At 51.4% G+C, this 24,620-nt stretch overlaps 1 protein-coding gene across 1 annotated transcript; it reads right to left on the bottom strand.

The window, feature by feature from the left end:
- Positions 1–221: 221 nt before the first annotated feature.
- Positions 222–23,253, bottom strand: FBXO15 (F-box protein 15). The gene is made up of 8 exons (XM_006897238.1): positions 23,150–23,253; positions 20,793–21,035; positions 19,187–19,396; positions 15,723–15,849; positions 13,565–13,647; positions 12,420–12,562; positions 611–735; positions 222–491 (listed from the first exon to the last, which is right to left on the bottom strand). The coding sequence occupies exons 1-8, from the start codon at positions 23,251–23,253 to the stop codon at positions 222–224; spliced, it is 1,305 nt and encodes a 434-aa protein (XP_006897300.1).
- Positions 23,254–24,620: the final 1,367 nt, after the last annotated feature.

Below are 24,620 nucleotides of genomic sequence, written 5' to 3'. Positions count from 1 at the left end.
ATTATTTTATACAGTTTTCCCATTGGAATGAACTTTTTAAAATTTAAGTCCTACAAACTCAATTTAATAATGGCCCCAAAACCATCATTTCAAGTGTGAAATAAGAAGACATCAATAACTACAAATATGCTTTATTTTAACTTTCAACATCCAAATAAACCAGCTAGGCCAAAGAAAGAGGTGGCAAACAGGCACGCGCATTTGTCCTCCATGGCCAACACTTAGTACTGAGTTCCAAACCAGTCGTTGACTTTGGTGATGCTGAGGTAGAGAGTCAGGCTGATGATGAAGTACTCCCCGGTCTCCTCAATCCACACCACGTCCATGTGTGCTCGGCCGCCCACGTCCTCATAGTCCATGCAGAACCTCGGCCCCAGGAAGATGGAGGCATCACAGGTGCTGGTAGAGGGCCGCATGCACACTGGGGAGCTGAAACACCAGAAGGGCTTTCCAGAATCGTCCAGGAGCGTCATGTCCATCACAGAGCAGCTCTGCGAGACAGCACAGGGTTCTAGGTGTGAGGACACCATCCCGCCCAGCCTGACAATCAGAGCCTGACCCCAAGCACCGCACAAGGTGTCGACAAGCCTTTACGGTAACAACCCAGTACCTGGATGCAGCCTGTGAAGATGTCCGTTCTCCAACAGAGGCCAACTTTTCCAATAAGAGGTACGTGCTGCGTATTGTTGTACAGATTTATCACAAGGAGCTTCATGTATCCATTTTCAATGTCTCCTGAAAAGGTGGAGATTATTTTAACAACTGCATGCCAATGCAGGACAGCAAGTTAAAGCTCCTCACCAGGCTGACGGTCCACATACAGCATCATCGGCCTCACCGACTGATAAGAGCACGGGTGAGGCTCCTGGGAAGCAGTCTGTGCTCTGGGAAGGTGATCCCAGGGGGAGGGGGGATGGAAGCGACGGATGCACAGACAACCACACTCTATCACAATGGCACTGGAGCATGCTGGAGGATTCTAGAAAGACAGGGATCCTGATTTGCCCAACCCACACAGTGAACCATCATGAGAAATGAAGCCAGACGTATAAAGAAAGAGTATTAACTGCTGGGGAGCCTGGAGGGAACAGTCTAGAGGAATGAGGGCTCGGAGAGCAGGTGAACACCAGGAGGAGCTCAGGGAAGACTTCCAGGACACAGGATGGATGGACAGAGAGATGGATGAAGTGTGCTTGGAAGGCTGAAGAGAGGGAGGCAAGAAGGAAGGGAAGTGGGATGGGAGACAGGTGCTGGGATCACTGGGGACATGAACAGATGATAGCTGGCTGGATGGGTGCAGGGAGGGTTTGATGAGATTTACGGTTCCCTCTCAAACAGAAGTCAAAGAGAGATGGGTAAATGGATAGGTGGGTCCATAGACTGGTGGGAGGGTTTGATGAGATTTACGGTCCCCTCCAAACAGAACTCAGAGCGATGAGTAAATGGATGGGTGGGTGAGTGGGTGGGTAGATGGGTGCATGGGGTGGTGGGTGCAGGGAGGGTGGGCAGATAGGTATATGGATCAAAGAATCCCAGCACAGGCTTTTCAAACTCTGAACCCAAAGGCCCTGCTACCTCCTCTGACAAGACATGAAGCTGGCCATGACAAGGGTCCCCTCACCAGCACTAGCTACTGGCTACCATGCTGGGAGGCCCTCAGTGCTGCCTGTCAGCCTGCCTCAGGGTGAGCTCACAATTGTCTTCTGAATGTGTCTTGAGAAGTGACCAAATCAAAACTTACGGTCCCGTCTGAGAAGAGACAGAATCCAGTGTCCAGAATTTGAGAAAAGATGGAAGGACTCACGCGGAGGATGCCAGGCCAGGCTGCCCTGGAAGGCTGCTCCTGATGGGCTGTCCACAGGCGCAGCACGCTCCCTGGCACCCCTGTGAAGGCATTCCCAGCACGTCTGCTTTGCACCAGGCCCTGGAGGCGGTGCAACCTGTCGTGCTTCTGGGCCAGCATGCTGTCTCCTGCTGTGTCCCGAGCTGTGTGATCTGGTTCTGAGAGGCAATCCTCACTCCTTGACGCTGATGAAGCAGGGCACAATCTCCAGGATTAAACTCTATCTTAGTCAACATCCTTAGAAATTACACAAGCAGAGCTCAGAGGGACCTGCCACCACAGCTGGGAGCGGAGCACACCTTCGGGTGTCTGGTCTCACCCAGAGGAAGTCCCAGAGCAGAGAGAAGGCTGAGGACACACAGAAAACGCCGTCCTCGACAGCTGACACCTCAGTCACGCTTCTAGACGCCTAACAGCAAGAGAGCAAGCACCTGTCTGTTAGAGTGTTGCTCTTACTGGTAGGTGCTGTTGACCTGGAGCCAACTCCCAGCTGGGCCTCCAGTGGCCTTTCCGAGGCTGTAAACAGCACAGGAGGAGACTGGCCTCTTTCTCCCTCAGGGCAGATAGTGGATTTGAACCGAGTTCCTTTGGTTGGCAGCACCCAGAGCTCATATGGCAGCACGAGGTAATCAAGACAAGTCCTGAATTTCAAACATTATAAAGAAATGGTTCTCCCATGCTGTGAGCAGTAATTTGGTACTTAACCAGATCTACAACATAAACAAAAAAGTACCAATAACTCCTGAAGAGAACCTGTCATAAAGACAGTGGTAACTGCTGTAGGTAGGCCTCACCCCGAGGGCTCCTACCGTTCGTGGTGTGAGGCCTGTTAGGATAAATGCTGAGCAAGTCATCTGACCTAGAAGTATACAAAGTAATTAATTTCAAGTGACAGCAGGGGACAAAAAAAAGTCATCTATTTTTGAAATCACAACAAGAAAGATGAGATAGCATGTTACACACACACACAAAAGAAAGAAATTGGAGATAAACAATAAAACCTTAAAGCAAGAATTTCTTAAAGGGAGGTTATCTGAGCTGATGAGGTTCTGCTAAGGATGTGAACAACTCTGCTTTTTTGTGGGAAAAAGCAATTCATTTTCTAAAGCCTGTCATTTCCCTCACCCCTTCTAAGGTTTCTGTTGTGTCTCATAGACCAAGCACTATACATTTGCTATTTAATGGTATTTTGATATAAGTATTTTGTAGTAGCATTATGGATATCAAGAAAATATTTTTTTTTATTTTTTATTATTTTTGTGTGAGTGTACCGTCAAATCAGATCTGACTGGTACAGAAGGAGATTGTCCCTCCTTCCCCGGCAGAGCATCTGGTGGATTTGAAGAAAATCTAATAAACACAAATTGGAAACATAATCCAAAGACTTTATCCTCACTGGCCACACAAGAGAGTGACCAGAGGACTGAGAAAGGCGCCAAATGTACACAAAGGGCCAACTACCCAAAAGAAGCAAAGGCGCATGTGCAGAGATGGTGGGCCAGTCCAGACCATCACACAGGGCGCCAACTCCTTCCAAAGCAGCGTGCACGTTCCACAGGGACGTCACACACGATCGAAGAGCTGTGAAGAGAGTAGCTGTCCCTGGTTCCTAAGGCCATGACCAGGCACCTGCCCAAAGTCCAAGCTCCCACACGCAGGGAGGGCCACCAGCCAGCAGCAGGTCTTCACACAGGCAGCAGCTGTTGCTCTCCTCCCGCACACTGCCCACAGAGCTCTGCCTGGAGAGGGACCCCGCTAAGAGGAGACAACCAGACTCTGAAGTGCAACCAGCATGTGCACGGAAATGCCATGCTGAATACAAAGAAGGCCGTGTCCACCTCATCTCTATAGCAAGCTGAGGTCGGGCCTGGTCGGGCACTCTGCGCTTCATTCATCAGTGTGGAGAGGGTGGTAACGCGGAGCAGGTGAGAGGAGAGGGTCTCCTTATTATGTAGCATGTGGCTCGGGCCATCTGACCTTGGTGTCTGGATGCCTCACTGGGCACAGCCAGTTTGCACATGACGCAGTCTGTGCCGACGCGCCGCTTCTGGGCATGTGGAGGGCCTGCGCCTGGAACTGGGCCTGGGCCTGGGCCAGCAGAGGTGTCTCCATAAGCAGCGCCAGAACCCAGGGTCCTGCTGAGTGTCCAGCAGCTTCCCTAGCAGCGCTCCTGCAGGTCACAATCTGCGGGTGAGAGACCCGGTGGGTCTTAGCCACAAGGACAGCTCTATGACAAAGTGTTTGGCGGTCTAGCCACCCACTGAGCCCGAGGGTGGTCCCGGAGACCTCCAAAGTGAAGAGTCATTCCACATCCCAAAGAACAGGGAGCAGAAAACGCTCCGCAAACCCACAAGGTGCCCGGACACGTGAGCTGCTGCCTCTGTCACACACTTTCCGTTCGTTTAGCACCCCTCCTCCTTGCCCTTCAGGAGGTCCTGGTGCCGCTCAGACGGCTGCATTTACTCTTTAAATGGATCAGAGAATCTGACAAGAAGTGTGTCGTTCTCTTTCCGAAACGTGTACATCCATACACACTGCAGCACCCCGCATCTGGGAGGTCTAGTCTTCCCAGAATCTCCCTCAGCCCAGCTCTCTGCTCTGACACCACCACCATCAGATCTCTAGAGAGAAGGCTCTGGTTCTCCCTCCACTGGACAAAGGGGTGACCACGGAAGAGACACGGAGTATCTTGTCCGAGTTACAATGCTGAGTCCCAAACAGCATTCACACTAAAACCACCGAGAAGCCAAAACATCTCAATCACAGGACTGTTCATTCCTCTTAATCCATGCCAACAATGCGTACATGTGTACAGGATACACTTTCTCTGCTGCACAGACCCCTGTGCTGCCCACTCAGATTCAGGCCCATCCACCGGGGTGGTGACATGGCAGGAGAAGTTACAGGACAGAGACGGATACTCCTCCCAGAGCTCTGAAGGAACTGTCCCACCCTATGACGCTGTAGACTGGATCCTGTGGCCAACACTCTGACATGTGCTAGCCAATTCCCCCTCACATTCCGACATGCTACAGGAAGCTTCTGGTACGTCTGGTAAACTGCCCCGGACTCAGTCAGACAGTGCCAATTAAGCAATGCCCCACTAAACAACCAATGAGTCAAAGAGAAACGTTTAAAGATACCTAGAGACAAATGAAAACAACATACCAACACTTACAGGATGCAGCCAAGACAGTCCTCAAAGGGAAATTTATAGCAGTAAAGACTATACTTTTTTTTAATTAAAAGGTATTAAATAAATAGTCTAACTTTACAACCTAAGATCAAACTAACCCCTAAGCTATTAGAATAAAAGAATTCCTAATGATCAGATACATATTCAATAGAGAACAGAAAAATAATAGATGGAATGAACAAAATCAGAAGTTGATTCCTTGAAAAGACAAACAGACCTGATAAACCATCAGCCGGGCTAACAAAGAAACAGAAAAAATGCAAATAGCCACATAAGAAAGAAAACTGGAGACATTACAATTAACCCAACAGAAGAAAGGGTTCAAGACAGATGGTCTGCACTGGAGCAGGTCTTTCTTGGAACAAAGATGCTGGCTGTCAACTCTGGACCTGAGCCAGCTGAGAAAGAGAGAAATTCCTGAGTAACCAAGTGTAACCTCCCTGTTTATCCATACAGATAAATGGACTCTAGGCTAGAAAATCAGAATGACGGTAACAAGGATGGTGGTGAGAACAAGTGGGTTATCAGAAGGCAGGGCCCAAGGGCAAAACAAGTAAAAGGACATCAACAAATCATCATTCAGGTAAACTATCTCAGGAGCAAAGGACAAAAAGGGGGCAGGGGGACTACCTATTGGTTAAAAAAGAGTCAAATATTCCCACGTAAAGAGGCAGTGATGAGAAAGAGTGTTTTTACTGACAAAGTATCTCACCATCTTATGATTTACCCCATAAAACCAGAATTAACTTGGATGTAAAAAATGACATCTAAGCCTGAAAATCAGTAAGAGCTGCTGAGTTAATGTCCTTGAAGCCTGCAAGCCATGCCAAAAATATTCAGTTTCATTGATATTATTTACAGATCAAATTTTAATACATTGTTTTGTGGTAATTAGTTTCAGAGTTCCTCTACAAGAGGTGTTAGCTTGAAAGTTGGCTTTTTCTGGCCATTACGCTAACCCATTCTGGTCTCCTGCCACCTTAACAGCAGATACATGGTCTTGCAAATCATCAACCCATGTGGACCTAGGATAAGACAGAGTGCTTCCCACACTGCGCAGCAAGACGTAAGGGAGACTGGAGCAAGACCCTGGTGAAAGCGAGACCCTTGTGAGGGCAAAACCCTGTTGTGAGCAAGGCCCTGGTGAGGGTGAGACCCTGGGGAAAGTGAGACCCTGGGGAAGGGGAGACCCTGGTGGCCAGACCTTGGTGAAGAGACTGTGGCATTAATGTGGAGAAACTGTGACAAGGTGTAACCAGAGGAGGCCTGAGGTAAAGGCCACAGTTAAAGGTTTTGTGGTTCTTACCAGATGAAGGAAGGAAAAGCTGACTGCTGACCTGCGACCAGAGCCCGGACCAACTGAGGAATTGTGCCTTGGGGATGCTGGGCTAAAACCTTGGCTTGGGTGACATTCTTTGCCTCCCCCACTCTCCAACTTACTTCCCTACTAAACCCCGCTCTCAGCACCACACTATGTGAGTCAACAATGAATAAAAGAACCTCTTCCTGCTCTTGAGGCATCACGATGCCGGCTCTTCATCTGCTTTCTTCTCTGGAGCAGTGAAGGGCTATGAACTAAGTGGACATCTAACCACCACCTCCAAGTGCATGTCATGTACTAGGCGCCCCAGGAGGGCACCAAGTGGCAATGAAAACACTGGATCTCCGGTTGTGCAAACACACAAGGAGGGAGAAAAGCCCCCAGCAGGCTTCAGGGAAGCAGACTCACACCATGTCCAACCTCAATTGTGGCATCAGATGTGCACAACTGCACCAAAGCGCCAGAAGCAACATCACTCACAGAGTGAGCCCAGAAAAAGACAGACTTGTATCTGGTTTGTTTGGGGTTTTTTTAATGAAAACCTGATTCAGATGGTAAAATATTTCTTAAACTTCCTTTTCTCTTCATTTTAGGCACATTTTAGGCAATGAAACCCACTACCCTTGAGCTGATTCTCATTCTTGTGGATCCCAAAGCCCAGAGGAGAACTTGCCTGGAGGGTTGAGCTTCCAGGGCCATCAACTTTTTTTTTTTTGGGGGGGGGGGAACTCTGGTGGCTTAATGGTAACAAGCTATGCTGCAACCCATAAGGCACATAGTTCAAATCCACCAGCCGCTGCATCAAGAAGGATGGACAACCACCTCTCATACCATTAATTGCCTCTGAAAATCCACTGGAGGGTCAGCTATGGATCGGTTCCCACTCAACAGCAACAACAAAGCTTAGGGGGTAGGCCTGATGACGCAGTGGCTAAAGTATTCACCTGCTCATCAAAAGGTGAGCAGTTCAAATCTACGGGCTGCTCCAGGAGATGCAGGTGAGGTGTTGCTTCTGTGCTGAGTTCCAGCCTTGGAAATTCTAGAGGGCGGCTCTCCTCTTTCCTGTCATGTTATGTGAGCTGGAATTCACACGACAGCAACAAGTGACCTTCACAAGAACAGACTGCTAGGTGTTCTCTCCCACTAGGAAGCTGCTGGCTCTGAGCCACCAGCCTGTGCGCTCAACCCCTGCACCACCAGGGCTCCTGGTAAGCAAAGAACCAAAGACCCCGAACACACTGCCATCAAGTCATTGCCAACTCAAGCCGCTGCTCCGTCGGGTTTCTGAGGCCGATTCTTTGCAGGACAGCGTCCATTTTGCCTCCTCTGCAGCTGCCGGTGGATTCTAAGTGTTGACCTTTCTGTTAGCAGTCCAGGATGTATTACACTACGCTACCAGGACTCCTTACGCAAAAGAAGGGCCACACAAGTGCAGGCCGCGAGATCACAAACAGTCCTTTGAGAAGAGCTAAGCCGGCCTCTGAACAACTCAAACGCACCAGTGACCTGCCAGGGTGACAAAACACGGTCATAACAGTCCACAGAGAAACAACCAGTTCCCACTGCGTGAGCCACTGGGCCCTCCCCTCACAGCATGACTCACTACCACAGGGGGCTGGGCGGTGTGCACAGGGCCCTGGGCTGTCCCTTTGCCTCTGTGACAGAAAACTGCAGAGCAAGGAAGGGTTAACAGTGTACAGCCAGCAGGTAGGTCACCTGGCAGGAGGTGGGGTTGAGACCAGGAGGGGACGCACAGTGGCCATGAGGTGACTGCTGGGAAGCCTCTCCTACAAGATGCATGTGGACCTGAGCTTTCCCATAGCCTGTGCCAGCCGTCCTTCCACGTGCAGATGTCCACTTCACACGGATTTCAGACTCCTCCACCCTGTTTCATTGAGTTTTCTTGGAAAAGTGGCAGAGAATTGTGAATTAAGTTGGTACATCCTGGCAGTCCTAACTGAAAGACAGCATGCTGGAAATAGCCCTACAACATGACCCATTCCGGCTGCTCCTGCAAGTGGTGTTACAGGTAAACGTCTCTAGGCTGCTACTGTCCAGACTATGTTATGCTGCCCACTGACCAGTCACAGCACTGCCCCCGTCCTGGCTTCTTCCACGCCAGCTTCTCCCAGCTGTGCCTCCTGGGGGTCTCTGGAAGCCACAGTGCAGTCCCAGCTCGAGCTGCCTGCAAGATGATGATGCTTCCTTGCACCTGTTCCCTGCGGGCAGGAAGACTGTCTAAAGCATTCAGCTCCACCAAAGGTTAGTGGTTCAAACCCACCAGCTGTTCCAAAGAGGAAAACGATGGCAATCTGCTTTCGTGAAGTCACAGCCTCGGAAAGTGGATTCCGCTCACCCCATGCAGCGCGCTGTCTGCTGTGTCTGCACTCACTCCCTATGGGCTGGGTGACGGTGCTACCCTGCGTCCATTCCCTGTGGGCAGGAATCCTCTGTGCACCTGCTCCCTGGGGCAGGGGTCCTGTCTGACCCCCGGTCCACCCATGCTGTCTGCATCAGGTGTGAGCAGGTGAATCACAGACAAATGTAACTCTCGTGTCACAGTCAGCCAGGTGCCATGTTGTCCCTGAGTTCCTACAGAACATAGAACCACCTAGATTGGAGGGCGGACCCTTGGTGGGAAGGAGTTTTTAATAGAACCACCTAGATTGGAGGGCGGACCCTTGGTGGGAAGGAGTTTTTAATCAATAGGGGCAGAGTGCTGGTCTCCCGCTGCAATGACAGGGCAGAGAATGTTAAATGCACCGCAGGGCACCGGACCTTCCCAGGGACCTGAGAGGATGTTCTGTTTGTGCCCAAAGTGCAGGTGAAACTGATGGCAGCGGTGCCCTCTGCTGAGCCCCCGGCAGCACAGCGCCCTGGAAAGCGCAGGCCGCATCTAAGCCTTCTTAACGCGCAAAACTTAAAAAAACCACCAAGATAGAAGACACTGCTCCCACCTCGGCTTCTCTGACTGTCTTTCATTTAATGCAAATTCTTGTATGTCCTACCAGGCATCTAACCATCTCGGGATTTTATTAAGTGCAAACACAAAATCAGCTTCAGCGCTATCTCAGCAGGTCAGCAGCAAGGGCTCTACCCATAAGATGCCAACACCCTGCAAAGACAGTCACAGGGACACACAGCATGACAGAAACTTCCCTCTGTTCCTTACTGACACCACAGAAATGACGGCAGCAATGGGCTGAGGCATGTCAGAGATGATGACGGCACCGGATGTGGTAAAGATCTGGTATTCACAGGGTCACTAGAAGTCGTTAGCAACTCAATGACACCTTGTTAATTGCCACCGAGTCACCTGCGAGCCATAGCGACCCTATGTACAGCAGCTCTGACCTTCCCTGTCCTGAGCCAGTCTCACTGATTCCGACATACCAACCCCCATCGCCCCAGTTACTGTGTCAAACCATCTCATGTGGTTCCTCTCCTGTGCTTTTCCTCCATCCTTCCAACTGTGATGTCCTTTTCCAAGGACCAGTCTCTCCTGCCCACATGTACAAAGTATGTGAGACGGAGCTTCAAAATCCTAGCCTCCAAGGCAAGACTTGATTTTGCCCTCTCCAAGACAGACCTATTTGTTTTCTTGGCAGTCCGTGGCAAGTTCAAGACTCTTCTCCAGCACCACAACTAGAAGGCATCAATTCTTCTTCTGTCATCGTTAGTCATTGTCCAGCTCTCTGACGCATAGCAAGTAACTGTGAAGACCATGGCTTGGATCAGGCACACCTTACTCTCTAGACTGTCATCGTTGTTTCTCAGTACTCTGGAGAGGTCACTGACAGCAGATTTTCCCAATGCAATTTGTCTTTTGATTTCCTGAGTGTTGGTGCCAAGAGTGTTAACAGTGGAGTTGAACAAGCTGTAACTGTTAACGACCTCAATCTCTTCTCCATCCATCATGGTGCTGTCAACTGGCCCTGTGATGAGACTCTTTGTCTTCTTGATGTTGAGCTTTAATCCATATTAAAGACTACAGTCCTAGACCTTCTGCAGCAAGTGCTTCAGGTCCTCCTCAGTTTCAGCAAGCAGGGTTGTATCAACTGCATCTAATAGGTTGTTGATATACACTGTAGACTCCCAAAGGAACAAATCAATCTATCTCTTGGGAGAAGTGCAGGTACAGTGTTCCCTCAGAAGCAGGGATGGTGGGGTCCCATTTCATTTACTTTGGGAGTATTATAAGTATGGGCCAGTCCTAGAAAAAGGCATCATGTGGAGTAGAGGAGAGGGTCAGAGGTGGAGTGGCCTGGTGGCTGCAGGAAGGGCTCCAGTGGAGCAGAGACTGTGCAGATGACGCAGGTCAGGGTGGGACTGGACTCCATCATTCACGGGGGACCAGGAGTTAACCCAACCTGATGGCACCTAACACTAACATCAAAATCATTATCACACACACTTTTCTTTTTCTTGTTGTGTACCACAGAGTGGGATCCGACTGGCACAGGAGGAGATTGCCCCTTCTTCTCCAGCAGAGTATCTGGTGGATTTGAACCACGTGTCTTTGGGGACTGCAGCACAGCTTCTTGCCACTAGGCCACCAAAGCTCCCTAATCTCGAATACTTTTGCCATGTGGTCAGGAAGGACCAATCCCTGGAGAAAGACATCTTGCTTGGAAAAGCAGAGGATGAGTGAAAAAGGTAGTGGCCCTCAGTGAAAGGGACCAACACAGTGAATGTACAATGACTTCAGTACTAGGAAGATAATAACATAGATTCATATCATGTGAAACAAAAAAGGATAGAACAGCAAGCAGAAATAGACAGCTCATCATTATAGCTGGATATTTTCACACCTCCCTCTCAAAAATCTACAAAAATTAGGAGGTAAAAGTCAATAAGGAGAAAGACCTAACACAATGGGCCAGGTAAGTATGATTAACACTCATAGAGCATCTCTGTACTCTCTCAAATGCTTAGTGCCCAACCAGAGCTATTTCTTGACTGAGATACATCATTCTGGGCCATCAATAAATGTAAAAGGATTCAAGTTCTGCAAAGCATGTACTCTGTCTATAAGGAACCCTGTTAGCATAATGTTGGGCTGCTAAACAAAAGGTTGATTGTTCAACTTAATCAGCCACTCCAAGTGACAAAAACAGGCAGTCTCCTCCCATAAACTGTACAGGTTTAGGAGCCTAATGGAGAGATGCTATGAGCTGCAATTATGTGGCAGCAGTGGGCTTGGTTTCAAGTTTTATGCTCAGTCTATATTAAAATCCAATCAGAAACAGGCATAGGAAATACCCACATACTAAATACTAACATGTTTTCATTTCATTCACAGGTAAGAGAAAATGTTGAAATTGGAAATTTTTTTAAAGGAAATAGAAAATCTTAGAATGTGAGGTATGTATGCTGATAAAACAGTACCTAGAGGGACATTCATAGCACTAAAATGTCTTTTAAAAAAAAATTCTCCAGTTAAGGACTTCAACTTCTGTCTTAACGAGCTGGAAAAGGGGGAAGATCTGGTGTCTCTCTATTCTGGCCTTGGCCAGTCCTACATTGACCCAGGTGGTGAATGTAACAAAGACTTTCGAGAGATAAGGAAGAAGTCTGAAGAGGTACAGGGGAAGAGATTGGGAAGAATAAGAAGGAAGTTATCAGTAGAAAAGAGAAACAGAGAATCCATCTAGGAGGTAGAACATGAAGAAAAGAGTGAAGGGGACAGAGACAGACTGAGGAGACCATATCCAGCGAGGGTATCTCACATGCCCTGGGATGAGAGGCACCCAGATGGAGCCAGGCATTAGGTGGTAGACTGTGGCTGACAGATCAGCATTTCGACCCCACCAGCCACCCCACGGGAGAAAGATGGGGCAGTCCATTCCATAAAGAGTTACAAGAACTCTAGAAACTCAACAGTCACCACATTCAGAAATGACTCAACAGAGTCGGTCTGGGATTTTAGAGGGATACAGTGGTCCAGGAGGACAGACATGGCAATAGGTGATAAGGTGATGATTTAGGGGAACACTTCTCACACACACAGATGGGCTCCCTGCTGTACCTTTTTTTATACTAACAGAAATTAATTTCACCTTTGTTGGAAAAGAGGTTGCGAAACGTGCCACACAGGTAGGAGAGTCCTCCACTGTGCAAATCCACGTGGAGCTGGAAGCCGTGCAGGCCAGACCCTGGGCCATCATCCAAGAACGGCTTGTGAGGAGGCATCTCATACGGTCTACAAAGCAAAACAAAACCAGTCATCACACCAGAGACAAGAGGCTACGAGCAGAGAGACTTGAAAACAACACCCAGTCAACGTGCCCTTCTAATCCACTAGGACAGGGTTCAGACCTGTTGTTCATGAAGTCGCTGTGGGTCGTACTCGACAGCACCAAACAACAACAACATCCTACCAACAAGACTACAGGACTCCCAACAACCTTCAGTACCAAGGGCTCAACACCTCTGCTCCGTGTTCCCAGGCTGGCTTCTGTGGGTTCTGCAGGAACAAGGGACCCTCTCCTGGGACAGGAGCATTCTGAGGTCAGTCCCAGGGCCACAGTTCTGCAGAGACAGCCTGCACCTTCCATGTCTGCTGGGCCTCAGGACAGAGCTGTGAAGCAAGAAAACCTTCCACACAGCAGACCTGATCACCACAGCCCAGGTGAAGACGTGGACTCACAAAGACCAAGCTTTCCTCAATTAAAAGCCTATTGTGTGAAGAAGCTGACTCTGGCTTTCTCAGGAGCCTCTTGGGAAATGGACATGAGAGAGAGGGAGAGAGGAACCCCACGGGTGAGCAGAGAGCAGGACAGGGCAGAGGAGAGACACCCACCTGAGACACACACTGAACAGACCAAACAAAAATACACTTGCTGGTCAGATTCAGCCAGCAGGCCAGAGTGTGTGCACTGCTAAGGAGAACGCCCACCTCCCCAGCGAGACAGGAGAGAGCACTGCAGGGCGACGACTGTGACAGCAGGGCTGGCACCTCCTGGAAAGGAAGCTCTCCTACACCTGACAGTAACCCTCCCAGATGCACACTGCACTAACTCAGATTCAACACAGCAAATCTGTGTTCACAAATGCTCCAATTAATTCGGCAACACCTAAGTCCCTATGCCTGCTGGCTGAGGTATCTCTGTCAATTCCTGGGGTATTTACACGGTGTCATCCTCTCACCCTTCCTGCCTATCACCGAAGCTGGACACATGCCGGTATAAAACTTCATACGTACACACTGGCTGAGCCTAGGGAGCTCCTCTCCATGAGCTGATGGAGATGAAGATTGGCCATAACAAAAGCCAACTCGTCCTCCCTCTGAAAGGCAAGTGAAGAAAACACAATTTTCAGTGGGAATATTTTCATCTTCCCAGGGTCTTTCTAAAGAAAGAGGGACGCAGCTTCTCACAGCTACAAGAATGTGATGCTGCTAATGTCTGATGGCGATTGAATGAGACACGTGTGCCATGCTGACGGGAAAGCTACCATCCAACCATCTACAAGGAGCACACAGCGCCCAGGGATCAACATCCGGGTACCTGCGGAACAGCGGAACGCTGCTTTGCCGTGCCATGTTTGGTGGCTGTCGGAATGTGCATCATCAGCACCGGGCTGTTCCAGATTCTTCCCAGAGATAAGAACAGTACAGGTAAGGAGTTCACAGACAGAGATTCATTCCACACCTGCTTGGCCAAAAGCCCAACCAATCTCAGCCACCCGGCTGGGCAGGGAAGCTCTTTCCAGAGGGTTTGTGAGGCTGTAAACCTTTATGGAAACTGATTGCCTCATCTTCCGCCCAGGGGGCAGCTGGTGGTTCAAGCCACTGGTCTTTCAGTCAGCAGCCGAGCATTCACTCACTGTCGCACCAGACACCCCAAAGATGTGCTGGCACCAGTGGTACAATGCCGCTTCCTGAGTAACTGCCTGACCTAGTCACCCCATCAGGAATCCTAGACTCAGCTTCTGTCCTTGACCAGCAAGATGAAAAAATGGGGACTGACATAGATTCCACCTAAATTCACTATTCACACGGCCAGATCAGACATAAATGAGACAGTGACCTAACGGTACTATTTTCTACCACGAGAGAGGGAGACAGGACAGGAAGAGTCTTCATCACTGTAGACGGGACACCACCCAGATCGGGAGACAGGGCACCCCAAGACGGGGAGATGGGACACCCCAAGATGGGGAGACAGGACAGTTACAGTCCTCCGGGACACCACCCAGAAAGACAGGACAGGAAGAGTCCTCATGACCGCAGACGGGACACCCTGAGGTAGCAGGTGATGTGACAGACAAGGTCCTGGTGACTGCAACCAGCTCAGCTCTATGGGCTCCCACCGTGCAAAGCAGGAGCAGCAGAGCGCCGCCGTCTGCAGTCCTCCTCACGCAGAGGGAAGGAGAGACAGCGGGCGGCCACGGCAGGCCGCGGGAGAGGACGATGGGGTTGGAGCTTCAGGGCGGAGTCTGTCTTGTCACCTCATGCAGACAATGGGTCTCAGCGTCACCTCTGTCAACTGTCATAAGCAGGCCCGGGTCTAAGCCAGCATGTGCCACACAGGAGGCACAGAGTGGTGCCAGTCCTCATGAGATGACAGTTCAGAGACCGCCCAGAGGAGGGTCATTGGAGAAGCCCCCACACCTCACTCAGGAGGGGATACTGCACTGGGTCAGAGCGTGTGAGGTTAGGACCAAGCTCCAGGTACTGAGGCCGGGGGCTCAGGACCATGGACCCAGGGACATCAGGGCCAGCTGGCCCAGCTTGGGTCCTAACAGCCTGGGAACGACCACTCAAAGTGCAGCCATCATTTTCTTCTTGACATGACCAAAGAAAGCACGCAAACAAAAAAGGATCAAGGGGCCCCATGGACCATGGTGTCAACTATCCTGAGACCAGAAGACCCAGACGGGCCCGCTCCCACTGCTGATTGCCAGAAACAGGTCCCATCAGTGTCCTGTGCACCCAGGAGGAAACCAGAAAACAAAACTCAAAATCCTGGAAAAGATGAGGCTCACAGGTCTGATGTGACTGGTGGGGCCAACTCTGTGGCCCTCAGTTACCCCTCAGAAGGACCTGAGTGGTTGTGAGTGACAGGAGGAAGCAAGAACCCATGAGAGTAAAGGGTGGAGGGAACCAAAGTGTCCAGCACAAAGTGTCCATTGGCTGTCACAGTGACAGGCTGGTACCTCACTGGCCTGAGGCTGTGAGCTGGAAAAACGAGGTTAAATACAGGGTGGGATGGGACTTGGCCAGTAGAAAAACCAGAGGACTGTAGTGGACAGCAAGCTTGACTCTGCAGATGAGGAGAGGGGTCCTGACCAGTGGGAAAGTCTCTTGGGACTGTGGTGGACAGCGAGGTGGCGCTGGGGACGAGACGAGGGGACCGTACCTTCCAGAGCCCCACCAGCAGCCCAGGGCTCAGGCAGAAGACATGGACCAGGCCGTCACAGCCCATGGCAACTGCCTCCCTCAGGTCGCCCAAGCTGTACTGGGCGATTAAAGAACGCCACCGTGGTCTGTTCATGGTCCTGCCAATAAGAGGAAAGAGGTGTGAGTGTGCGTGCGGGGCCGACCTCACCCGGTGCCCTGGAAGGCGTGCCGCGCGTGGGCCCTGGCGGAGGGGGACACGCCAGCAGGCACTTCTGAAGAGGCGGCAGGGTGGACAGGCTCAAGGCTCACCTGTCCTTGCCCCATCAATTTCACTTCCTACAGATGGTGCAGGTGGAGGAAGATGAAGAGCGAGGAGGGTGAAGAAAAGGCAAAGCCATCCCCTCGCCTCTTCCCCAAAGCCCAGCACAACGCTGCAGTCAAAGGAGGCTGTCCATCGCTGCCCTCATCAGGGGGGAAGCAGCTCCTAAGAGGCCCTCACACATCGTCCTCAGGCTGATTCTGCGTCACCACGACCCGGCAGAACAGAACAATTCTGCATGGTTCCTGAGGCTGTAAATCCTAACAAGAGCAGAGGGACTCTTGTTTCAGCTGGTGGATTCAAACCACTGACCTGGTTAGCAGAACAACACTTAACCCGTTACACCACCAGGGCTCCACAGCAGGCATAAGCAAAGATGAAATACTTGAAATGGCACAGAAGTAGGTAGGCTCAGTAGCTGCTCAGAAGCAGGTGTGTGGCTTGTAAAGCTGTTACCAAGGAGAACTCAGAGGCCAAAAGAACCAGGACGCCAGAAATGTAAACCATCTCATGAAGGAGACACACCGTGACCTTGATTTTGGTCTCACTGTCTAGGCAGGTGGGTGATGAGTTAGGGGCCCTCGGGTTCTGACTCACGGCGAGCCCTGGTCCAGCAGGTCAAAGCCCCGCCCGGGCCTGCACCATCCTCACACCCACTGCGGTGTGTAAGCTGCCCACTGCAGCTGGCGTCCGTCCAACTCAGAGGGTCCTCCTGTATCTGCCGGCCCTCTACTTTACCAAGCACGATGCACTTTGCCAGGGACAGGCCCCCTTACAGCACGCCCAGAGAGTGTGAAATAAAGCTCAGCACCTCGATTCTAAGGTGCACCCTGGCTGCACGTCTCAGATCTGGTTTTGGTACTCTTTTTGTTATTCCTGCCCCTCCAGACAGGCCTCCCTTGCTGAGAATGGGAAAACCCCTCTCTTTCCCTCCTGAACTAAGGCTTCCAAAGGCGTTTAAGAGACCCCAAAGGGAAGGTGCAACAGCTGCATTCACCTTGGCCTTCAAGGCTCCCGACATAACAACCAGGCTGATGTGCACCCAAATTCCTCATATTTTCGGAGGTGCTGAATGCAGAACTCTGGCAAAGGAGAACACTCAGTGAGTTGATTATAAAAGTATAAATTACAGGGCAATTCAAACTGCAAATTGCATAAATAAGGGTTTCTCTTTTTGGAGAAAAATTCTAACAGGAGAAACAAAAAGAAACACCCAAATAAGAACCACAGACGGCTCTGTCGCCACCCTCCTGCACACAGGCTTTGCCCTCCTGTCCCATGAAAGTGTTCACTTAATCGTGAGCCCACAAGGCCAGCCACCTTTCCCACAGTTCACCACCGTCTGCTGAGGCCTCCTGAGGCCCGCTGAGCCTGCCCATCGGTAAAACACATGATGACAATGTCCCAGCAAAGCCCAGCATTTGTCACTGAGTCATGCTGACACTGAAAACTCAGGTGACCTAGTGGTTGTCTGAGGACAACCTGGTCTGTGTCACCACCACATGGCATTCCAGAGCCTGACCAATGGGCTCAGAAACGGCAATGGTGGTGACGCTGCTGGACCAGCGGGCATCTCACTGCCGTAGACACGTGGTCACGCTGAGCCCCAGCGGGCATCTCACTGCCGTAGTCACGTATGGGTGAGCCAGCAGTGGCCACACCACCCATTAACAACATCCCCCGGCTTAAAAAGTTAACAGAGCCTTTAAGGTGACCAGGAACCAGGGCCACGTTTTTGCATCATAGCAGAAGAGAAGAGCACTGGCAGAAGGCAGGCCATCTCTAAATTATGATGGGGTTCCACCCAGCAACTCCACTCTAAGTTGCTTCTGGTATAAACTGAATGTCTCTTTTTTTCTCTGAAAGGTTTCATAGCATTGCCTTTAATTTCAGTATCTTTTATAAATTATAATATTGGATATGTGCAAGGGAATAAATGATGACTTCAGCAAGTTATGGACCACAGCACGTATTACCGAGGACAAGATGATAGAAACCATACAGCCCAACCTCCTGCCATCCAGGGCAGTGCCTGGGGACGGGAGGGTGGCACAGCCTACACCGTGAAGTGCGGCTTTCCCAGTACCAACACTGGCAGTGCCACCAGAGGCCAGCACCATCCCAAGCACAAACCCACTACCATCAGCTCAGCCCACAGGGCCCAGGAGCTGCTCCAGGGGTCTCCTGAGGCAAAGCGTCACCACGGAAGCCAACGGACCTGAGTTCTGAGCCAAGACATCTCACAGAGGCAAACGGTCACATCTCACTCCTGAGAGGCAGGTGATGTGTTTACATGTTCAGCTCTTGAGTAGGCCACCCTGCAGTAACTACCGTGTCGCCGGCAGGAGTCCAAGCTGGAGAGCTGCAGAAATGAGTGTGTGTGGGTGTGTGTGTGGCCAGGGAACCCGTAAGAGGACATGGCCCCACGAGAAGACAGAGAGATATGTCAACCCTCCCAAGGGCACGTGTGGGTAGGACCAATGCGGACAGTGGGGACTGGTCACACCACAGGGGAAGCCCAGCACGGAGAAGCTGGCTCAGACCTGATTTTCAAGGCGAGACTCCTTTTTTCTCTACTGATGCTGGTCCTGACAGTGAAGTCAGGGATGGGCACCAACTCAAAGCCACTGGGAGTATTTCTGGAAACCCTGGTGGCACAGTGTCAGGGCGCCTGGCTACTAACTGAAGTCAGTGGTTTGAACCCACTCGGTCCGTGGAACACAGAGGCAGCAACTGGCTTCTGTGAAGGTTACAGCCTTGAGAACTCCTGTCCTTCGGGGCCACACCAGTCAGAATCAACTCGACAGCTTGGAGTTTATTGCTCCATTCCCAACTTTCTTTCCTTTTCACCAACAATCTTTACTGCGGTCTGAGAAGCTGTAATTCTGGAGCGCAGAGGCTTGCCACACACGGATCTTTGAGGGACTTTTCCCCTGGTCTTGTAGGGTTGTGTATGTAACTCTTTATCATGTCATCTTCAACAGTCCCTCTTTCCCCTGCCCCAGGCCTCCTTTTCTTTTCGTTTTCTGTCTGGCCTTGTCCTCTACCTGACATGCCCATGTGTTGCTTTGTTGGGTCTCTTAGTCCCAGCGCAGAATTCGAAACCCTCCCGCTGTACGCAGCGAAGACTCGCTCATCCGGCACTGGGCTGAGCTGGCACTTACCCATTTCTCGAGGGGAGTTTATTCTGGTCCATAAACACTGGGGTCACACCACACAGGTCTAAGGTCGACAGGGTGGTGAGAGGCGGCCAGTTTCTGCAATACCACGTGATGGTGATGGACGTGTCATTTACGGCAAGGTCAGCACGCTCTGTGATGTACTCTTTCCCGCTTTTGTCTCTCAGTATAATTACCCAGCCTAGACCAGACACTCTGGGGCAGGAGGGGAAATGAGAGGAAAGGGAGAAGAAAACTGCTGTAGGGATGCCTCATGACACCACTACACCATGAGTTCCCCAGAAGTCAAAACCAGCATCCTTGGACGCACCACCACGGCCTGCTTGTTTTGCCCACGACTCTCCTTCTGGACTTCCTCCCTACACCTGTCTAACGCTCGCTGGTCATCTCCTCTGCTCCTGGGGCAGGGGCCATGTGAGGGCTCAAACTCTGCTGGACCAGGTTCCAGGCGCATCTCAGTCTTCCCTAAAAACTTCACCCACACGTACAGAACAGAAAGATACCACGCAGCGTCGCTGTTAGGTACGCCGGAGTCACGTGTAACTCGGAGCGACAGGTCTGAACCTGTCCTACCCGGCGCCATCCTTATCATCTCACACACTCAAGCCCACCGCTGTAGTCACTGCCTCCGTCCATCTGGCTGTGGGTCTTTCCTCTGCTGACCCTGCACCATTACAAGCTTGATGTCCCTCTCCAAGGAACAGCCTCTCCTAGCAACACGCCCAAAGCATGTGAGATGACACTTTGCCATCTTCACCTCCAACGAGCACTCTGGCTGCACTTTTCCCAAGACGTATCTGTCTGTCCTTCTGGCAGTCCGTTGGAGATCCGCTACTCTAACACCACAGCTCAAAAGCATCAAGTCTTCATCCGCCATCCTGATTCACTGTCCAGCTCTCAGATATACCATTGCCTGAATCAGGCACACCTAGTCCCCAAACTCACATCCTCAAACAAGCATCACGCTCTTCATAAATTTGAAGAGGGCTCTGACTGCAGCCTTTGCTAGTGCAATATGTCTCCTGATCTCCTGACTGACGGTACCAAGGGTGCTGACTGCGGATCCAAGTAAGATAAAGTCCTATTATATAACATAGAAACACAAAAACACACAAAAAATATGGGAGACCATCCCCACCATCCAAGGGCCTGCTTCCTCCTTCCCCACACTTCCAGCACCCAGCTCTTTCTATACGTGTGACCGCAGGCAGGCGCCCTGGCCGTCCACAGGCACCTTCACTCTAACACAAGGGCTGCACCCCCATCAGTCACTCCATGGGAGAAAGGTGAGCAGTCTCCTCCCAAGCCATTTACAGCCTCCAAAAACCCACTAGAAGGTCAGCTATGAGTCAGAACCGACTCCATGGAATCAAGCGATGACCTGAAGCAGGAGCGCTGGTGACAGCGGAGTGGCTGACCAAGAGGCGTGACAGTGTGCGTCCGTGAGGATGCAGCCTCAGAAGCCCTGGAACAGTTGTCCTCTGCCCTAGGGCCACCCGGAGTTGGACACAGCTTGGGCAGTGTTGCCCAGCACTGTCACAGGGTGGTCCCCATCCCGGGAAGTTGCAGTTCACCTGAGGACACGACCCACCTGAGTGCCTCCTTGATCTTGACCGGGAGGCCAGTGTATGGGTTCGCAGGCTGCAGGAGCTGGGCCACCGTGGCCTTCATGGATGCCACCTGCTTGGCTATGTACTTCTTCTTCCAATGTCCAGCTTCTCTGTCCTCTGGGCCCAGGGGGATCTTGCAGGCAACAGTCTCCTTGGCGGAGTTAACCTTCCAATGAGAGGGCTTGGCAGAAAAGGCAGTGGAGTAGATCCTGACCCAAATCAGACTGGGGAGGGAAGGGAGAGAGAGCGAACCGTGGCGACCTTGACTCGATCCACAGGACTGTTACCAGCTATGGTGAGGACTGCGCTGGCCAAGCAGGGCTACCTTCTGTGGCAGGCAGGCTGGGCCGCCCCTGACTACAAGAGCATCATTCAATCCGAGAAGCTCAACAACCACCAAGCTGTTCTCTCTAGGGCAAGTCCTGTGGACAATTACAGTCGTTCAGGGGAACCAGTCTGAGGGCCTGTGCCTTAGATTCGCTAGGACATATGCTAAAGAAAGAAAGGAAACTCTCTTCCTAGGATCTGGTTTAAAGTAAGAGAGGCCATGTACTTCAGGATCACCTGAAGCAGTGCTTGCCTCCATTCGCCTGTGGACAGCGAGCCTTGACAAAAAACAACAGAGTGCATGTCATGTGAGTTCTGTCTGACTTCCTCTGCTTGTATGCGTGCCTTTAAAAGACCAGGGAGACGCACATCTACAGACACCGAGGAGACACCACCCGGGGGCTGCTTGCTCTCATTTTCTCAGCGACCGTGCACTGCTTTCCCAGAGGAAAGAATGAAGGCATTCTTGATACCAACCACGGGGCAGTGGAGGAGCCCTGGACGTGTGCTGGACTGTGCTGGGCTAACAGAGAGACCCGCGGTGGCATCCACCGGGCTCGCTGAGGGTCAGAGATGGAGCCGTCACCTGCCTCTGTAACAGGCGACAGACCTGGAGCCCGCGGGAAGTTCTACTTTCTCCTTTAGACTCTCTGGGAGTCGGAAGCAACCTGACAGCAGGAGGAGGTTTTGGTTTCTACCCAAAGTTAACCATCAACAATTCCACAGTCAACACTCATGGAAGTAACAAAAAGAAATGAAAGGTCGTAATCTTTCAAACAAAAGGCCAATCTTCTGTCAGGAACTCTTGAAAGCACTAAAGAGTAAGGATGTCACCTTAAAGACCGAAGTGTGCCTGACTCAAGCCATGGTGTTTTTAAAGGCACGTGAAGGTTGGACGAGCAGTAAGGAAAATCAAAGAATAGATGCCTCTGAAGTGTGACGTTGGCAGAGTGTTAAATACCTGTGGACTCTCAACCAGAGTGCTCCCTAGAGGCAAGGATGGTGAAACTTCCACATACTGGAGGCAGGATGTCAGGAAGGACCAGACCCTGGGGAAAGGACACCATGCTGGGAAGGTGGACGGTCAGTGAAAGAGAGGGCGATCCTGAAGGAGGTGGACTGGCACAGTGACCCTGACAGCGGGCTTGACACAGGGAGGCCAATGTCAATGCTGCAGCACAGAGCAAGGGGCAGCTCTGCTGTACATGGTCACTGTGAATCAGTCCACTTGATAGTACCTGACAACAACGTCCACCTCAGTGGCCCCCGTGCTGCCTCCAAACCCTCACAGCAGCACTGCACAGACCACTGCTAATCCTTCTCTGCATGCCGTCACCCTCACTGCAGGGAGGACGCAGTCCACACCACACACTGTCGAGGGCAACACCACAACATGGTCAGGACAGCCCCGCAGGGCTGTGTGTCACCTGCCCCCGCACGTCACCTTCCTGAGTGCACTCTGCCTCCCCAGCAAGCACCCCTCCCCTCCCCAGGCTTCACGCCACGGACTTTCCTATCACACGGGCTCTGCTTCACCGAGCTGCACAGATGCTCCATTGGGGGGGGGGGTGTCTTCTGGGGGGTTTCCAACAAGCTGAAGGTTTGTGGCAGCCCCATTAGGGCTGGTCTGTCGGTGCTGTTTCAAACTCTTTCATCCTATGATCATCCTACTCTCATCCTGATTATACACACAGTAAAGCACTGCGTGGTGCCGATGTGATTTTGATATGCACTGTGAGACCAACAGACACTCTTCCCGTGTCCTCTACACACTCAGAAACCCACCGGCCGGCGGGTCAGCTACGGGCACATCTGGTTTCCCACTGGCCCAGACCTCCCCTCATCAGAGCACTGGATGAAGACACACACGCTCCGTCCTCTCACGCCACGTAAGCCAGAAACTACTCACAGACGGTGCCCTGGCACGTTCGGGGCTGGTGGGGACGTCCAGGCCCGCTTTCACGTCCTGTGTGGAATTCTGTGAGACACAGCAGAGTCCCGCCCCCCTTACTTGTCACTGGCCAGCTGATAAAAGCGCCTGTTCACACATCCAATGCTCAACAGGTTCACGGCGTCCAGGTAGGAGAGGATCTTCAGCAGGATTTCTGTGGGCATGCTGGAAGAACAGGGAAATGATGAGGGGAGAGAGGGGGAGCTGGCCTCTCCTCCCCACGGAGCCCTTCCCTGCTTCCTCATGGAGACACTCACTACACCTTCTCCTCAAGTCACTGGGAAAGGCCCCGCAGCAGAGCGAGTACCACCCCACAACCACACTCGCTCTAGGAAACCCACAGGACTTCACTGCTGCCCTTGGCAAAGTGTGCACCATCATTAGTAAACTCAATGGGGAAAATAAAACACAGGGTGCCTTCCTAGCTGTTAGGAAGGAAAACAGAATCCAATCCCCTTCCAAAAATCCTAAAACCCATCAGCGATTGGGAACACCAAGTTATTTCCTACCTCTCTTACCCCTCCTTCCAGCGGTCCTCCCCACCTCCTCCCCGCCTCAGCCGTCCTCCATGTGCCCCCACTTTGCAGGCTTCCCCTGGGGCTTCCCAGAGTTCCAAAGCCCCACAAGGTTTCCTGACATGGTTTTTTCCATTTTATCTTCATGCCTAAATAAATACAACATTAAGATGAATTCTCAATATCCTGTCTTCATCTATGACCTTAGAACTCTACAGAGCAGCCCCAGGTCTACAGGTTCTGGGAAAGCAGGGCCAGAGCCAGGAGGCCAGGGGCAAGTGTTCATGAACCTGAACCAGGGGGTCGAGAGGGAGCCGTGGGGGTGAGTGTTCACAGGCCTGAACCAGGGGGTCGAGAGGGAGCCGTGGACGATGCCATCCAGGCTTGGGGCCCCAGGAAAAGACTGTGATACATTTCAATGTCTTGTCCATGCTCTCAACGTGTAATTTTTTTACTTAATTGTGATGGCTGTGACAATGGGAGGACAGGCTGGCAGCACAGGGCAACGTTCAGACCCACTGTTCACAGGCTGGTTATGAGGCACAGTCCGCTCAACAGCACCTACTTACAAGAACAGCAATTTGAAATCATGACAATCAGGCTATCACACTTGTCACAGGAAAATAACCAGCTCTAAAATTCTGATTACACTAAAAAAGAAGAGATTCTCTGAGTAAGAGTGGCTCATGCGAGTGCTATCTGCCGGGGCCAGCACCTCAGGGTGGATGCTATTAGGCGGGTCCAGTCACTCCGCACTCATGGTAACCTCCCATCCAGCAGCAGGATTCCCAGTCCAGTCCTGTGCCTTCTTCACAGTCAGGGTTGAAGCACCTTATCAAGCAAAGTCCTTCCCCCAGAACTGGTAACATGCTCAGAGCATGTGAGGCCAAGCCACCCCCCCCCTGCTTCAGAGGGGCACCCGAGCTGTGCTTATTTCAAGACAGATGCATTCACCCTTCTATTGCCCAGAGCACAGTCAATACAGTTCAACATGACCCACATGTAATGACTCTTTC

The sequence above is a fragment of the Elephantulus edwardii genome, unplaced genomic scaffold (assembly GCF_000299155.1).
Source record: "Elephantulus edwardii isolate Elephantulus edwardi_28Jun2011 unplaced genomic scaffold, EleEdw1.0 scaffold00207, whole genome shotgun sequence".
Taxonomy (NCBI): Eukaryota; Metazoa; Chordata; class Mammalia; order Macroscelidea; family Macroscelididae; genus Elephantulus; species Elephantulus edwardii.
The sequence above is the reverse complement of the archived record's forward strand: the minus strand, read 5'-3'. Positions and strand labels throughout refer to the sequence as shown.